Source organism: Lonchura striata, chromosome 20 (assembly GCF_046129695.1).
Source record: "Lonchura striata isolate bLonStr1 chromosome 20, bLonStr1.mat, whole genome shotgun sequence".
NCBI classification, from domain to species: Eukaryota; Metazoa; Chordata; class Aves; order Passeriformes; family Estrildidae; genus Lonchura; species Lonchura striata.
The window spans coordinates 4,277,694-4,296,891 of NC_134622.1; the positions used below are offsets into that span (position 1 = coordinate 4,277,694).

Genomic DNA, 19,198 nt, shown 5'->3' on the forward strand with positions numbered 1-19,198 from the left:
ACCAATGATGTAGAGCCTGACTCAATTGCCAAAGACACAGAAGAGGTTCCCACAGATTTCTAAAGAAGGAGCTGAATCAGAACCACAATCACAGACCCTGTGATAATGGTTTCAACATCTTCCAGTACCCAGATAACAAACAGTGCTCTGAAACAGGACAGGCAATTACAGGGGACCCTCTCTGAGACCCTGTGCAAATCAGCATTGAGCTTTGAGCCTGTTTCTGGGTGCTCTCCCAGCACAAACCTCTGTCCACCTGCTCTAGAAAATGCCTGAGCTCTGAGGGGCAGGTCTGACATTTCAGTGCACTGTCCTCATTCCACTGAACTGGAATCACAGCCTCTGCAGCAGCACACAGTGAGCGAGTTCTGATGCTAAGCAATGGAAAGATCTCTTCTTTCAGTATCCACAGTGTTTGATTTCAGTATCCACAGTGTTTGAATCCAAGAACTGTGATTTCAGACCAGTTAATGACCTAAAAGGAAGAGGTAGGGTGCAGAAGGCACATTTATGGACACACAGCTGCACACAGCTGCAGTGATTTGAGAAATTTGAATAGGACACGGTGCCAGACTGACCCCACCTGGGGAGGGTGGGACATGGGGAGTGCATATTGATTGCTCTCAGGTCCCAGAAGGGAGAGCAAAACCATTCCTGTTCCAGACACTCTACAGATGGGAAATGCAATGTGTGGCAGAGATATTTCTTATAATAGTTACTTGAAGTTCATTTTTCTCATCACAGGAATAAGCTTTCTGAGTAAGCTTTGTAACTGTGCTGTTTCTCTCTCCTGGCAGCCATCACCAGCTGTGTTTTCAATATCTCATCCCAAATGTTTCACAGATACACGGACACAGATACTGGATGGAAAAACCCCAACACTGAGCAGAAAATGCACTTCAATTTCTGATAACACCTTTGAAAAGCTGCCTGCTCTCATAGATTGGCTTTTTTGGGTCTGATGCTCTGAGAACACCTTTATCTGGTTTTCATTTATAGTTTCTCTTGGAAGAGTGACAGATACAAAGGGACAAGGTAAGAACATAAAACAACCAGAAGACAAACACATGACAGTAATTCTGCACTCTACAACTATTTCATTTATATAAATCTTTTCCCAGTGCTTCTGTCCTTGCTTAGCAAAATCTGAGGGAACAGTGAGGACCCAAGATTCAAGAGTTCAAATCATTGCACTTGTCTCTGCAAGAGAAGATATCCTTACAGAGAAACAGTTTCTCATACAGTATTTGGAATCAGCTGGGCTGAAGATGATAGCAGACTTGACAGATACCCAGAATACCTTAAGACCACCTCAGTCAGTTCTCCATTATTAAAGGAATAAGCAATAGTGTATTTTTTCCTACATATAATCCATATGAAAAGATGTGAGATATTAAAATTTACAAGAGCACTGGGAACAGCACGTGGAAGGAACAGCAGGTGCCCTCTTGCTGGCAAGGGGTCAAAGAAAGGATGCCCTTTAATTTCCTCATGGTGGTGATACTGGGTTAATGGCTGGACACCATGATCTCAGAGGTCTTTTCCAGCCTTAACAAGTCTGTAATTCTAAAAGGGGCTGTGGGAACTATCTCTCTATAAATTACCTCCTTTCAGACATGCAAGAGAGGACAGTGGGGCAGAATCAGTCCCTACAGAATTCTACTCTGCAGTATAAAGGGAGCCCTTAACTCTTTCCCTCTCTCACTGGGATTTCTGAGCCCCCTAAGCCCAGCACAGCACCTCCTGCACATGGCACCCACTGCCCCTGTGGGGAGGAGGGAGCTCTGACAGCTGGCAGAAGAGGAGATGCACAGATTGCACATCTCACTTTAGAGAGCAGAGGCCATGCAGGAGGCTGAGGGCATCTTGTGGTTCAGGGGGCACTGGGGCAGAACAGAGGGACAGAACTGCAGCTCAGAGGGATTTGGGAGCTGACACCACCCACGCAGGGAGCACCAGCACCCACCTGACCTGCTTCTGGTAACGGAGTCCACAGCAGGTAGTATTTCTCCTGAGCAGTCTAGCAAAGGCCAAACGTGCAGAAATCCAAATATCAACAGCATGGGCTCATCTGCAGGGCTCCTGTGCCACATCAAGGCTGGCAAAATACAGCAGAGCCAGCCAAGGGCTTTGGCCATGGACCTCTTTAGTTAGTCCAGCAGCACTTCTGTGACAGCCTGCTGGGAATTGCCTACGAGGGAAGGGACTGAATGCACATGCAGCTGACTTCCCAAAGTTGCTGGGAGAATCCCTTTTGCCTTTTTTCTACATGACAGTTCTGCTCAAAACTAATAGGCCGGAACAGTAGGATATAAACATTCCAGTAATTCATGATGACTTCAAAGACAACACTCAGTCTCCTTACATATAAGATGTTGGCTTGGGGATTTCAGTTTTGTTTGTTTATGTTTTTCAAGCTGTGTATTTATCTTGCACAGCAGAACCACAGGCACAGGAGCTGTATGTTTTATATTACAACTTCTGCTGGAGCACCTAAGACTAAAGGCTTTTTTTTTTTTCCTATAGTGAATCATCATGTGTAGGGGGTGGTTGCATTATGTTTATGATTTTTAAAATTAACCCAGCTAACATTTGTTCCATTCTGCACACAATTTGTTGCTTCTCTTTTAGAAACTCTTTGAAAGACAACCTTTGGAAATAAAAATACATCTGGCAAGTCTGAAAAGACAGGAGCAAGCACTGCAGACTAACTGGAACTCCACCACGTACAATTTCCTTCCTCTCCCAGAGAGAAATCAAAATAAAAGGAAAAGAAAACAACACTAAGAGAAAGACCTATCCAGAGGTAAATTGCAGTGGGAGCAAAAGGTTTTATCATGTTAGCTATACCAAAACCTGACCAGAAATATTTACCAAGAACTGGAGAATTCAAAAGCACATTCCTGGTTTACCTTGTCAATGCTTTGCTTTTCCATTTCCCAGCTTTCTAGCATGTGCAGCTCTGGTGTCTCCCAGCCAACCCACATTACCACAGCCTGCTCTGGCTGCTTATGAGGTACTCGTGGTCTCCCAGCCCGGTGGAGCAGAAGCCCTTGTCCATTTGTAGGCCAGCACACCTTTCACACAGAAATATGCTTAATTCAAGATATTTACATGGACATAACAGTATTTTAGAAGACAAGAGAACAGTCTGCAAATTTTCACCTCCAAGCTCCTTCTTGCTTTAAGACAGAGGTGTCTGCCCACAAGGGGAGGGGTCCTGATGTCCCAGAGGGCTGTGCTGAGAGGGGCAGGAAGTCTAGCACCAAAGCCCAGCGATCACCTAAGACCATCTGCTGCTCATTCAAACCAGCTGAGAACATTTGTCATCACTAACAGACGTGGATATCCAAGCAGCCAGAAACAAACTCTCCTGATAACTCTCCTGATGATCACTCCTGATAACCAGGTTGTGTCCTATCAAGCTGTTCAGAAAGAGAGAAGTGGCGCAATTGGGATTACAGACCCTTTGCAATGACATCTTGGAATATAAACCACCTCAAGGTGATCACCACAGGCAATTAAGCACTGTGCTCATGAAAATGCTACCTAGGGAAATACACTGGTTACTTATTACATCAGAGTTTATATTGATACAGGGGAAGACAAACACATATTTAGTTTTTTGTCTGGTTGGAAACACATCCAGATAAAGAAACTATATGAAGATTGTGTTCTTGGTTAATTACTTTGATATGACTCCACACCACACAAAAACCTACTGATTTTTTGTTGATTTATTACAGTTCATGAACCAACAACCAGCAAGTGTTTTCCCCAAATGCTTGGCAAAAGCCAAAAACAACACAAGAAAGGGTTTTGCAGGTGAAAGCACCCAAAGTTGTGCTGGTAGATGCAGACCTGATTTAAAGTCAGGTTTAAAGGGAGAAAATCTCTAAGCAGGTGTTTGTACTTAGAAAATAAAAATTAAAATACATACATTATTTATTGAAGCTTCTATAAATTGAGTTAATCTAGAGATATGTCTAAATATGTACCAGCTTTACATAATTTTGTATTATTGAACAAGTTTATTAATGATTTCTTAATGGAACTTTTACTTTAGCAAGTGCTAAACAGTGTTATAGAGCAGAAATATGCAAATACCAAAGCAGAGGAGTTTTCATATCTTACCTTTCTACAGAGAAATTCTGTACTAACATAAATTATGAGACAATATTAAAAAATGAGATTATCGATATTATCTCAGTTTTACGACTTCTGATGATTTTCTTTAGTTAAATTTATCATTAGCTATTTTTATCCATGGAAACAGGAGTATTTATGGAATCACTCTGTGATACAGTATTTGATTTCTTACTATGATTTGTTTCAAAATTAATTTAAGATCTCATGAAGAATAACCAAACTTTTAAGCATGAGTTGTCCTGTTTGTATTTTGCTATGTGTTGAATTAATGCATTGTTCCTTTCTATCACCCCCTTTATGCACTGGAACTACCCCCAGATTTTGGCCTGATTTTCTTTTTCATTGTGAGAGCCTATTATATACCTATTTAGTATCTACCAGCAGATAAGACATTGATTCTACATTAATTTGACAGTCATTATTCCATTTTAGGAACCCAGAGATACTTGATAATAAATAACTAATGATATTTCAAAAAGGCAGCGCTCTCTAGCAACTGTCTTCATGGCCCATGTATCCAATTCCTGATTTATCTGCTGATTTTCAGTTACTTTTTTTTTAACCCAGGCAGAATAAAATAGCATTTAGACAGTATCTTAGATGAGCTGTTTACTGCACTCCAATCCTTTTGTGCTGGTTTTGGCTGGGACTGAGTTAATTTTCTTCTCAGTAACTGGTATGGGACCATGTTTTAGATTTGTGCTGAGAACAAAGCTGGTAACACGGGGATGTTTTCATTACTGCTGAGCAAGTGCTCATACAGAGTCAAGGTCTTTTCTGCTCCTCACCCCCCAGAGAAGGGCTGGGGGACACAGGAATTGGAGAGACACAGCTGACCCCAGGGATATCCCAGACCACAGGGCATCCTGCTCAGCACATGAACTTGTGGCAAGACAGTAGGACAAATAAGAATGAACATGTGTCTTTCTGTAAATCTGTTTGCACAATAATCAAATCATTGACTCAAACAACAGCAGTTTTCATGGCTTCCTTTAGATGTTCAGATTTTAGCCAGGATCTGACACACTACCAAAGAGCTTTACAAACTGGGTGCCTTCAGATCTCACCAGCTCTGTAGCTGCTTTTGGCCTTTGTTAAGTTGTCTCTTTCCATTTGCACTCCAGATTTGAGCTGTGTGGCTATGCATTCTATTTAATTACACAGTGACAGGATGCATGAGGCACGAGGCCCCATGCAAATTTGAAGAAAGGCAATCCCTGAAGACAGGGATTCTGCTATTCCTTCTGAAAGGCTACTCTTTCTCACCTAATTCAGGATTTTTGGTGCTGCCACATAAAGGAGTTCTCTAATGGGCTCAGCCTGTGTCAACTTGGTCCTTCCAGACCTGTGTTCTCATGTCAACTTGGATGTGAGACCTTCTCTACTCACAGTAGTCTTACTACTGCTTTTATTTGTGCCAGCAAAGAGTTTTTGATATTTCAGCTCTCTGTCCTCCTTCCCAACAAATACATATACTGTCTTAAAAGGAAAAAAAGTGTTGAGAGAAAAAGCAACATTTTACTCCTCAAATGAATCCCAGACAACAAAGATCAGGAAATATGCCTACATGAAAGGAAAAAAAAAACTAACCAAACAAAAGAAAACAAAACAAACAAACAAACAAACAAACAAAACCAAAACAAAACAACAAAAAAAAACAACTCTTCCCTTCTATCATGTTAAGAATTCAAAAATTTTTTTTTTGTTCAATGTGGCATGTCTTCCCAATTAGGGATCAGTCCTCCAACATGGACACCAAAGTGGGAGGGATAATATGGGAAGCTGGATTATTCTTAGGACCTTGCTCAGCTGCTGCAGCCACTGGGTAGAGAACATCCTTACAGCAGCTGCAACATTTTCCATTACCTCCTGGAGTCAGGAACAGGAGCTCTGGGTTTTCTGGCAGGAAAATCAGGGCAGGGGATTTTTCTAAATATTATGGTGGTTTATGTCAAGATGGTCTTTGGGGTCCAGAGTTAGTACTGATGCATATCCAGGATGACTTAATACACGTCTGGCTATTTTGATCTTGTCTCTCTTAAGATTTCCAAAACATTGGGGTTTGGATTCCAAACATATACTACTGCCATTCTGAGCCCCTGTATACAAATAACCACATATATTAATATATATTAATCCCTGAACTACTTCAGTTTATAAGCCCCAAATTCTTAAACTGAAATTCAACTCTGAAAACATCAGTCCAGATCCAGTGTTCCCCTACTTCCAGCTGTGGGACCCAGTTGGCTGCAGGGAGATCAGTGAGAACCTAAGCATAAATATAAGTCTGTAACACAAGAAGTGTTTATAAGAAGGTCATTGGTTCTCTCTAAAATGCTTCTCTCTTTGGGCTCTGATCAAAGATGCTTTTGCAGAATGTTATGAGAAACATTTAAAGAAAAAATTTAAAGAGAAAGCAAAAAAAAAATACTTCCTTATTTTAGATGAGAGACATTCTTTCCCTGGAAAAGGTGCTTCCTGGCCAAGGCAGAAAAATTTCCTGAGTTAAAGGCTTCCAATTTGGCCATATGCATCTTTCTTTAGAAATGCAGCAACAACCAATCCTGGTGAAAGCCACACTGACATGAGTGCCACTGCCTGCTTTAAGTGGAAACTCTCTGTAAAAACTGAAGAGCACGTGGGAGGGCAGGATGCAGAAGGGTGGAGAGGTTTAGTCCCTGGTTGTCATTCTTTAGGTGTGACCACAATGCTGCAATCTCTGGAATGCAGCTGGACAGAAAAGCATGAGGAATGCCCCTGCCTCCCTTGGGGACATCAGTCTGATGATGCCAGGAGCTGTGATTGTCTCTGCAGGAATGTTGCCACCTGCAGCAATTAAATCTCTGCTTTAATATGATTTAAACAAGAGGATATTTCCCCCCAGAAAGTGCCAGATAATTGTTTCCTCCAAATGCCTCTGACAGACAAGAAAATTAATGCAGTGAGGTGTGCTCAGAATTGGGGACTGCAGCTGTCCTGGGAGCAGGAGAGGGATGCAGAGCTTGACAAAATTAGGTGAGCCTGACAACCAGTTTCCCCAGACATATCTATAGACAAGTGTTAAAGGAGCTGAAACTGTGTGATCTCTGTGTTGCCATCCACTTTCTCTGCCTTGGTGGACAGAAACCAAAGTGCATCTGTAAAACCACTGCTAGATGCATTTTGTTATTCAACATATCACGAGCAGACTTCCCAACAAAATCCAATGGCTTCAGTTACATATCAGAAGACAAAAGAACCACTGTGTAGCCATGGATTTATTTTCCCAAGTCTTTTGTAAAGCCTTTTAAAGCTTCTTTAGGATCTCCCTCAAAACAAAGCCCTTATGTCAACAGAAACTCTTGCTTAGATGTGCTTCATCTGTTCCTTTTTATGAATATGCACGATCAAAGGGTGACAGCTTTCACAGTTAAGCAAACACAGTTACACAGAGCACACTTCTCCCACAAAAGGTCAGATAATACAACAGGCTAAATGTTAAATACACACGAGAGGGATACATTTCCCTTGAGCACACTGCAATGGGGAGTTATTTAGGAATATATTGTCCATCTTTTCAGGACACCCTGCAAAGCATCTTTGCAAAGCTCTTACCTGTTCAGTGATGAAGGAGCTTGAAAAAGTGACAGCTGACCAAAAGAAGATCCCACAGCTGAGAATGATCTTTCTGTTGAACCGGTCACCAAGGTAACCAAAGATCGGCGCCGCGACCATGAAACTACAGATAAAAACTGCAAAGGAGAGAAAATGGAAAGAAACTAAATAAACATCAGACCAAGAACAGGAAGACTAATTTTCTGCAAGCCAAATCCTCTAGAGAACAGTTCTAAATAATTAGACATTCTGCAGCCCTGCCTTGCAGAGATGTGCAGGCCGATAGGCTTTCTGAAGTCAGTGCTTCCTTAATCAAACAGAATTTTCATCCCCAGAGAAACTTCAGACCAGTGAACTTGTATTACTTGAAAGCACCAGACCCTCAGAGTCAGCTGAGCTCAGATCTGGGGATGGGCAAAACCAGGACAGAATAAATTAAGAACTTCTGCTTAAATGTTTCTGGGAAGGTGAAGTGGAGGTTGGAAGGAGTTTCAAGCAAACAGAAAACAAGCAAGGGCTCCTTCTTGGCTCTTGCAGCAGAGACCTGAGAGAAATGGGCTGAGGTTCTTTCATCCTTCCATCCTTCCTATTTAAAAGAAATTATGAAACAATGAGGAGCACCAGTAAATACCACTGTCATCCTACTGACACCAGCCCTGTCTCCTCACTAGGTCCTTTCATCATCACTAAACTTTTATTTAAACCCATCACTGAGCAACAGCTTCACTAGAACAAAGAATTTTAACCTACAAAGTCCAAACAGGCCAGGATTGTCCTCATCTGAAAGACTCCAAGTTGATCCTTTGTTCCCTCCAAAACCCCCAAAGCATTAACCTAAGAGCTCCTGTCGTGTAGGAATGAGGCTCTTGAGAGAGTAACTCCTGCAAAGTCACCTCAATTCAGAGTTCACTCCTCTGCCCATCTCAAAACAATCTGGCCTGTGAACCCCCTGAGAACACCTGAGATGGGGCGTTCACACCATCTTCCTTATTCATTTGCATTTTGGCAGAAATTGCCATGTTTTAAGCTGATTTACAACTGCCATTTGTCTGTCCACATTAGAGAATTGGATAAGGGCAATTACGTGGATTTTATTGGTGTGTACCTGAAGTCTGACTATAACTGACTGTCTGGGATTCAGCAAATCCAGAAGGATTTGGGTAGGACACCAGAATACCTGGAGGTCTCTCTTTAGTCACACAGTCCTGACACTCATTTGTTTTCAGGTAGGTCTTGGAGGGCTTTTGGCATAGCCTAACCCCAGCTGTCTACTTTTCACTGTATAAAATGGAGTGGGGGGGATAGAATAGATTAAAAAAAAAAAAAAAAGACAATAGCAGAACACACACCCCGTTTTGGGTGGAATGTGCATATAAAATTTAAATGGTTAAGACCCAAATAATGAATTTTTCATGGATGATGATATATGATAGTTCAAAAGATGCAGAATGCTGAACTATGACTAAATGTCTTTTTTTTTTTTTAGGAATATTAAGATGTCAAAGCAGCTTTATAAATAATACACATCCATTTGCATCTGTGTTTTGTGACCCACATGTGTATGTATTTTGCACTGTGATATTTGAACTAAATTACAGGATTACTCTTTTTACATTTAGAGTAAAATAAATGAAGATAATGGAGAAATGTTAAGGCCTGGAATGCAGCACATGCAACACATCACACATACTTCAGTAGTAATGCTATGAACAGTTTTGCTGTTTACATAAACCCTACTGATAGAACTCAGTCCCTGCATCTATCCCAAAATCCTTGTGCAAACAACACCTATGAATAAAATTACAAGCAGTGTTTTCACCTCTGTTTTACAGAGAAACTAGACCAGCAGTAGCTCACAAATCTCTGCTCAGCAAGGGCACATCTGCCCTGGCCCCACTCCAACAAGGCACTTAAGCACATGCTTATATTAGGCACTTTAGAGTCATCAATTCCATGATTAAGTGCTTTCCTGAATTAACACCAAGGGCTTGGCACCTTGCAAAGCTGGTGCAACAACCTGGCACAAAGGATACGTGGCTGTTTACTGGGAATGAGAAGCAGAAAATGACTGTGACTCGTCCAGTCCAGTGTGACCACTGCAGTTTGATCTTTTTCTTGGAAGGACACTACAGCTCATTCATCTCAGAATCCCATATTCTGTCATTTTTATGATGTAAAAAGACACAAAACTGAAAAAGCTTCCAAGGGAAAATTAGAAACATCCAAGTCAGCATCCCACCATTTCAAATATCAAATAATATGGTTAATTCAACTTTGAGACACGCAGGGTGTGATTCAAAACTCACATTAATCAGTGGGATTATTAGCTTCAATGACCTCTGGATCATAAATGAAAAGTATAATTCTGGAATTTGGGCAAAATGGACAAAGCTACTCTTTCAAATAAAACAAACCAAAAAAAAAAAGATTGTCCAATGACTTTCCAACAATATACATCCTTCTGCTGCTCAAATCCCTTTGGAGGATTTATTTTTGGAAGACTCTGAGCTGTGATCTTTGTCAGTGGTAAGCAGCTGACTTGACAGCTCCACAAGGTGTAAAATGAAAGGACAACAAAGGCAAGTAAATAACAGGTAATGGAACACAGCTGTCACAAGAATAAATGCAATTTATATCAGAGTATTTATGACCCAAATATGCATCAGAGCATTGATTGACTTAAATAAATGCAGAGTATGATGGCTGTGTGGTCTGTCAAAAGGATTTTCCTGTTACAGGCATTTCCCATGAATCAATTTTTGCAATTACTCCTGCCAGTGACAGCAGAGACTCCTGAAGCCCAGCCTGGGCTGGCAGAAGAGAGGTGAACAAAAGTAGGGCACATTCCCAGGTGGGATGGAAACCTGAGTTACTCTAGAACAGGAGGTTCTACGAGCTTCTGTGACAACTAAACACTACAAAGGAGAGACATCATCCAGAAGACATAAAACTGCAGCATATTCAGTTGGAGAGAGGAGCAGCAGAAACATGTTTAATCTGTAGGCAAGAGGGCTGAGCATAAGGCAGAGGGCTGCATTCCAGTGAAGGAGCTTGGCACTTGTGCCAGCCTCTTCCTCTTTGGCTTCTCTCCCTTCTTGCACAGCGTTTTCTGTTCCTTGCACTCACCCACTCCCAAATTAATAACACTGAAGTGACACCACAGCAGCTGCTGCTTCAGCTCAACCACAGCCACAAATCTTTTCTATTAGGACAGCAGTGGGACAGAGGTTGGCACTGCACTTTGCTCTTCCCAATCAACAGCTCCTCTTCCCATTTTCACTTAGATACATCCCAGAATATTACAGCTCCTGAAGAGATGTAGAGTGCAAGTCAGGGCAGGGTTAGAAACCCACTGGGATTTAAGATGAGCTACTGTGAAGGCAGTGATGGCACTGGGAGCAGCTGTAGGCAGGTATAGCTCTGGCAATCCCATTATGGATGTGTACAGCTTATTTCTCCTGGTAAATGATCTCCAGCAGTGCCAGCAAAAGTGGCTCAGTCCCAGCACAGGGTGGAGCTGAGATACATTTCTGAAGGAGTAAATTATCATGTGAGCAAAGGATGAATAAACAGACACACAGTGAATGCCATCAAGGAGGGAGGTTCTCTTAAGTACAGGTATTTTCAAAAGGAGAACCCATTTGTCTTTATTCCTCCCTTTGTGGCTTAGCCACTGAAACGCCGCCTGTGGTGAGAAGGCAGGAAAAGTGTAATTGCCCAAACAGGATGGCTTGGTGTCTATTTCTGCCTCTGGATGCCTGTCCCACCCTGTACAGGTGCACAAGCACTTTCTCAGCCAGCTCTGCCCAGCTTTTTCTGTGCATGGCTGGAATTACAACAATGTGCACCATAAAAAGTCTTACACGTCCCACCCAAACACCCACCAGACACGGAAATCCTCCAAAGCCTCTATTGCTGCTGCATGGACTGCAGTTTCAGTCCTGTTTCAGGACTATGGCCAGGGAGCTGCTATTCAGACACACTTTCCCCTCTCAAGAGCTGCCTGTGTACCCAGGGGAAAAGTAAATCCAACAGTGGAAGCAAAGGAGATGAGAGAAGAGGAAGGAACTGTAGACTTTATATTTAGCAGTCACAAAAAGCTCCTGCCTCCTGGAACTAGACACTATCACTTTTATTTTCCTCTTCTTTCTTTCCAAACAAAACTTTACCAGGTTGACTTTTACAGCTATTCCCTGAAAAGGCTCTGACCTGACAGCTCTCCACCCTGTGATTCCAAAGACACTTGCCTCCAACTCACTTGCTCTTTTCTTTAGTGGACTTTTGTTTAGTGGATTTATCAACCCAGAGATAATCTCAGAGAGGGGCTTCACCTGCCAGCAGGTCATCCACAGAGTAGAATCAAGAAGGAAGAGAGGCAGTGACAGAGACACACACAGGGACTGTCGTTCCTCAGTTCCTGGAAGGTTGATCAGATCACAGGCACCTCTGAAAAAAGGTGCCTTCTTTTGGTTTTGACTTTAAGCACACAGGGCTTATCTTTTCCTATCAGGAATAATGCTAGAAAGGTTCAGGGTCAGGTGAAAATAGCTTTCTCTACACAAGGATGCTCAACAAAAAACCCTAGTGGGTATCTGAGCTTTGAGTCAGCACAAATCGTGTGTACACATCTAATTGAGTGCTGACAGTGGCTCTGTGGAAGGCAAACCCAGACAGCCTCTGCCTCAAGGGACTGGCATGCACTGAGACACTGCTGAGAACTGTGTGCTGAGAGGTTGATAACATCTTCCCAACAACAAATTTCCAAACAATGAGAACACCTAAACAGGCAGCTTGCCCTGGATGGGATACTTTATGGGTGTGTACAAGTACAACCCTGGGATTTGGCTGATCCATTTCTACCCCAGGGACTTTCAGTCATAAGTGCACGTGTTTCTCAAGCTGCTTGTGACACCAGTTACCATCTACCTGCAATGGTGAATAAAGACTCTGCAACATCTCAACCAGCTTCTCTACTCCAAATACATGCTTCTGCAATGCCTTCCTCTTCTAATTTTTGTTTTCCCTATGATTTTATGCTATAATAATAGCATAAACTTAGCACATACAACACAGCACATTTAATCACAGTGAGGCATGGTACAATTTAGAAAGAAAGTTTAACATTATTTTCTACTTTAGGGCTAAGGAAATGAAGACACAGGAGAGTGACCTGCCCATGATGAACTAGAGATATCTGGAAACCACACAAGTCTGCCAGCTTCCAGCAGTGTCCTCTTTATATGATCATCTTTATGCTGGAGGGATTTATGAAGGTCTAAAGCCACAATTTAAAGTGATTTTTTTTTTCTTACAGCACCATTCAAGCTAAGAAAGAACAAAGATCCTTTCATGCTACTTAACCATTGAATCTGAATGGTGCCACAGTTCATGCACAATGTGGTGATTGATGGTCAAGCACTGGAACAAGTTGCCCAGGGCAGCAGTGGAATCACCATCCCTGGGGTGTTCAAAAACCTGTAGTTGTGGCATTGATGAGCATGGATTAGTGGTGGAGTTAGAAGTGCTGGATCAGTGGTTGGACCTGATGATCTTAGAGGTCTTCAACCTTAATTGTATGATTCAACCTTGATTGTATGATATGACCAAGGTGAAACTGATACCCAATGGTGGGACAGTCCAAGGCCCCAGGAACTTCAGCAATGTGATTTAAAACATTCATCTTTTGAAGGAGGATGAATTAATACAATTGATTTTAGAAAATATCACCCTGAAAACCATTCCTGTCACAGATATTATTATAGGTACTCTGTTACATCACTCTGCACACGGGCTTTGTTTTACTTCATTGCTAATTCAACAGACAACAGATGGATCGTGTTACTGCGCTTTGCTGCGTGCAAAACACGAGATCATTGGGTTCCAGACTCATGCAGACAAGAAGTTTCTGACAAGTGTGAGGAGCTTTGAAACACCATCAGTTCCATATGTCATGCAAAGCTGTCACACACTGATAACGTCAAACACAGAGCATTAAAAAAAAAAAAAACAAAAAAATAAAAGCTTGAGAATGCATCAAATCAATTGGAGTTAGGTAGATGAAAGTTTGGGTTGGATATGGTCTGAAATGCTCTCCCAGAAGAGACCACAGGATAAAACGGAGAATTTTATAGAAGCTTCGTTGTGTTCTTGTGCTTGTCCAATAGGGCAAAGTGAGAAGTCCTGCACTTCAGTCACAACCCAAGGCAGTGCCACAGGCTGGGGACAGGGTGGTTAGAAAGCTGCCCAGTGGGAAAGGATCTGGGTGTGCTGGTCAACAGGGGCTGAACATGAGCCCAGGTGGCCAAGAGGCCAATGGCATCCCGACAGGAAAAGTGTGGCCATGAGGAGCAGGGACACTGTCCCCCTGCAGTGAGCATGGGTGAGGCCACACCTTGAGTGCAGCATCCAGTTCTGACCCCTCACTGCAAGAACAGCACTGAGGGGCTGGAGCATGCCCAGAGAAGGGCAGCAGAGCTGGGGAAGGGTCTGGAGCACAAGGATGATAAGATGCAGCTGAGGGAGCTGGGGGAGGGCTCAACCTGGAGAAAAGGAAGCTCAGGGGGGACTTTCTGGTTCTCCACAGCTCCTTGACAGGAGGAGGCAGCCAATGGGGTTTGAACCCAGCTCCCAGGGAACAGCGACAGGACATGAAGAAACGGCCCCAAACTGTGCCAGGGAAGACTCAGGCTGAACCTTCAGGAGGAATTTCTTCATTGAAAGAAGAAATTGGAAGCAGCTTCTTGGGGAGGTGGAGAAGTCTCCATCCCTGTAGATGCTCAAGGATCAACAGGATGTGCCACTCAGTGCTCTAGGCTGAGTGACAATTTGGGAATGAGCCAAAAGTTGGAAAGAGAGAATAAGTGTTTTCAAGGTGTGGCCTTAACTACTGACACAGTCTGTGTTTTCCAGGGCGTGTTTCTGTTTCTCAGGACACTCAAGACCGTGTTTCCCTCACTGCAGATGCCACTCATCAATATTCAAGCTCTAATCTTGTTTTTTCCATAGGGAGCACATTGCACCATGAGGTGTCAGTTTTTTTCCTTAGCACAAGCTGATACAAAATGTAAACAACAAGTTTAGGATGAGTATGTGCACACACAGCTGACACACACATTTACACAGAGAAGGAGCCTGTTGTACACCACCACTCAGTTCCATTTGCTGAGACAGGGTCAGAACCTGGTTACAAAAACACCACTTAAGAAGCCAGACGAGGCCTGAACACAGCTCGTCTGACAAGTTCACAATTCACTCAATAATACACAAGAAAGATGCAGTGCTTGGAAGAGTTCAGTACTGATAATTCCCCGCCTTTTCCTCACTGCAGAAACCAGATTCTTCCAAGGGTTAGCCCCTATGTTCCCAGCAAAGGATATCCTGAAGTTTGCTTTGTTCACCTTAACTAACAAGAATAATTGCTTCAGTGGGAATTGCTGGGAAATCCACTCTTTTGGAACAGAAAATAAGACTATCCAGAAACCCAGCACTCAATGTTTTAACTGCTTTTTTATTAATTTCCTATATTGTGTCCATTGAAGCTGCACTTAAAGATTCAGCCTTTCCTATCTTCCTTATTGCTGAAATCATAAGGAAATAGTTCCTCACAGTTATCAATTCACCTGTCATCAATACATCTGAAATTCAGTTCAATTCTGCTGTACTTCAAAATTTTTTACCTAAGTGTACAGTGGAAAAGACAGAACCCTGCTGTATTGTTATTGTTTTATCTCTCTGGATGTCCAGCAAATTTACTTGGAGCAGGAGCCAACATGCTACAAGACTAGATTTTGAACAGCTGTGTAGAGACATCATTTAAATAGAAAAGAGGAAACCCCTTACTTCTGCTTTTCATTGTGGGAATTACAGAGATCACATTAGCACTATTTTAAAGGGATTTGGGCAACCTCATCATCAATAAAACTGTTACCCCAAGGAGCAGTTCCAGCATCCAGCTCCTAGTCCATCACTTTCCTTGTGACTGAACTGGTGCTTGACTGACCCTGCAGTGGGAGAGCAGCAGCCATCCAGCCCTGAGGAGCAGCTTTTCCAGTGAAATGATAGCAGCAGAATGTCTTCTGTGGCTGTGAGAACACTTGAGGAGGAGCAGACACCATCTCTCCTCATCAATTAAAAAATAATATTCACATGGGGGTCAGTTCCACAATCTGGTTCATTCCATGAAGAGGGAATAGGAGGCTGTGGTACAGCTGGGTTTCCATGGCAGTGCCATACAAAGCCATGCAGATTACTGCCTAAGACAGCATTAGATTGCTGGCACTTGTCAGCAGAGCCCAGAAAACGTGCTTTTTTGGCAGTGTTTAAACTCTGCTTTTGCATTTCTTAGTGTTCAGAAGCGATGGATTAAATAAGCCAAGGCCAATTCTGTTTTACAGCTACTTCCACTTTGAGTTCTTTTCCTGCGAAATGCTTTCAGTGTGGTTTCATTTAGACTCCTGACCAAAGCTGATGGAAGGACTCCTTGATTCAGTGGGCATTACAGCTGAGAATTTTGTTTAGATAGAACTGCTTATGGCTTCTACTATGGCAGCAGAGATCAGAACCTCTTTGCCAATAAAAACACTAGTAAGTTTACTGCATCCCTGTAATATTAGAGGTTATTACTGGGAAAGGCACAGCAGGCATAAAAAAAAATGCCAACAGGATATAACAAGTCATTTTACAGTAAAACATTAAACATCTGGAAAAGGAACAACCATGGATATGGAGGATATGGAGGAGATCTAACACCACAAGTGGAAAGGAAAAGGGGAAAACTGAATCACCTCCTCGCTTAGAAGACTGCCCAGCCAGGTGACATCAAATAAGTCTGGCAGCTGAAAAATGCAAATCAAAGGAGACCTTTCATTCACAAAACTTAACTAAACACTGGAATTTTATCACAGCCCCAGGAGCTAAGAGTTTATGTTTTGACAAAACAGGATTGGACAAAACCCTGCAGGAATACTAATTGAAAGGCTGCTAAAGGTAGCTCCTCTTGTTCAGGACAGCCTCAGCTAGCCAGTTGACTTGGTACAGCCAGGAGCTGCCACCATAATCTCATCCTGTTCATCTTTTTCTTCCCTATATATGTGATCACAACCGAAGACTGGCTAATACACTGAAAGGATGTGTGGTCTGGAAATTACAACTATTCCCACAGTATTCTGGGAAAAAAAAAAAAAAAAAAGAAAAAAGAAGAAGACAAAACTGCATCTGCATCATTTCCAGCAGCTTGATCACATAACAACGTAACAACTTATGCACATATCCCTGAGCTGCACCTAACTTATTTCTAAAAGCTGGAGTGGCTCACAGTTACATTTCTAAAACCACTAGTTACTTTGACCCTGTATAGACACAGTTATGAAGTTCCCAGTCAGAGCGTTGTCCTCTTGCAGTTTCTCCTCCATTTGACTTAACCAGCCTTAAGTGTTTGAGAACTTTCTGGTCACACAGGGCAGCAGGACACATCAGCCCTGCCCAGCTGCTCAGTGCGTGACAGGGTCGGTTTGCCTTTGTGCAATCAGTTGCAGGGAAAGTTCATTAACTTAGTTAGCCAATTAGGATGGATTTGTATCCATTCTGGTCAATCCTGAATTAGACATGAGATCCCAGAGGTGCAGAGACTGGTCAATAGCTGTGCAGCATTGCAGCATTGTGAGTGACACAGCTATGACACGACTAAAATATATCTAAACCAGTCTTGGCTGCTGTTACAGACACAGCCAGCAATCACTCCTAGCACTCATGAAAGTCTGCATCTTAACAAATAGTAGTTTTTCTTTTCCGTTTCCATGCAGTTTTCCAGGATGTTCTGCCCATTTGCCATCCCTCTGAGAGCTGCAGTCACTCTCCAGCTGGGAAGAGGCTACTCCTATTTGCCAGGAGGATGAAACTCCTATACCCAGGGCTCACAGCCAGAGAAAGGTGTCTTAAAAAATCATTTAAATAACCACAAACCCCAAAGGAGCTTTATTTTGCTCTGTTCCCTTCCTCTACTTGAAGAGCTCTTTCTTTTGCCATTGCAATTATGACTCCAGGCACATGCACAGAGCCACATCCGCAGGAGCCTTCAGAAGCAAAGGCGAGGTCTCCTCAAGAAATTGCCCAGACTTTCCCTTGTGCCAGTACAGAGCTTATGTGACCATCTGGAGAGCAAAATCTGGGGCCTGCTGAGGGCTGAAAACTAATCTTGTCTCTTTTCTGGCAAGTTCCCTGATCCAAGAGAGGCAGCATGAGCTGGTGGCAAGAACTACACTAAGTCCCTTGGGGCAGGATGTGCACCTTCGCCCTCAAAGCCTTTTCAAGCACAGCAGACACTTAAACACATCAAGAAATGACAGCCTAAAGCTGGTAATGCAGGATAATCTAAATCCCTTGATCCTTAAAATCTGCATTGAGTACCATGAATTAGATTTAACTAGTAATAAAATACTTTAAATCTGTTATTCTCATAATAGAATGATGCTTCATTTGTATCTGGTATAAAGAGAAACAATGTTCCTGGTTCCTAATTTGAGATAGAGAGGGAAGACTGTTTTCGTACTAAAAGGAGCTTTGCCATCCTTCTTTACCACAGCACTACTAATCCTGCATCCTTCCTCAACTAACATCTTAATTTCAAATAATTAACTAGGATGCAATAGGAATTATACTGTCTCAGTCTCAAAATCTACTTCCTGCAGCCATAGAGAACAGGATAGAGAGGAGACACTTGTACTGGGTATTACTAATAAATTCCTTGCTACATGTTATTTACCAGCAACAGCAGTTTCCTCAGAAAAAAAGAAAAGAAAAACAAGGCAATAGGAAGCGCTTCCCCTTTTCTTTAGAGTGGAATCAAGAGTTCCTCATGCATTTGTGACAAGTTACTGAGGGAGATCATCTGATATATTCTCATCCCACATATTTCAGACTTAAGGTTTGGTTTTTAAATGAAAACCCTAAATAAATTACTATTTCACAGTGGGAATGCCTTGCTGACCTCTGCACTCAGCTCTCAATATCTGCTGGATGCATTTACAAAGAGTTAGAAACTCTGCAGGAACCAAACATTCTCCTCCCAAACACGCCACACGCAGCCGGGGCACAGGAGCCTCGCTCACTGGTCCCTCACGGAGCGAGGGATTTGGGGAAGGCTGGGACAGGGATGCTGCTTTTGCCAGCAGTCTTGGCCAGCAAGAGACTCTCAGCCACTGCCTTCCACCAGGGCCTCAAGCCCTGGGGGATTTTGGAGTTACCAGTCCTGATGGCTACACTGCTGGGAGCCAAGCAAATGCTGAGAATAGTGAAGAAAACCTGCATCAAAGCCTTGAAATCCACATGGCTCTGCTTTGGGAATGGGGAGGGGGACACAGCTCTTTGCTGACATTCTCCCCAGGCTGGCAGTGGCACTGATTGATTTCTTATTAATTATTTTTACAGTTCTTTAGGGGGCTGTTGTACCATCTATAGT

General features: G+C 42.6%; 1 protein-coding gene across 1 annotated transcript in view; it reads right to left on the minus strand.

The window, feature by feature from the left end:
* Positions 1–19,198, minus strand: part of LOC110482089 (sphingosine-1-phosphate transporter SPNS2) — a 133,604-nt gene that overhangs the window by 63,740 nt on the left and 50,666 nt on the right. The window contains exon 3 of the mRNA XM_021551033.2: positions 7,744–7,880. Within this exon, the coding sequence (XP_021406708.2) occupies positions 7,744–7,880 (137 nt within the window). The remainder of the gene's footprint in view (positions 1–7,743; positions 7,881–19,198) is intronic.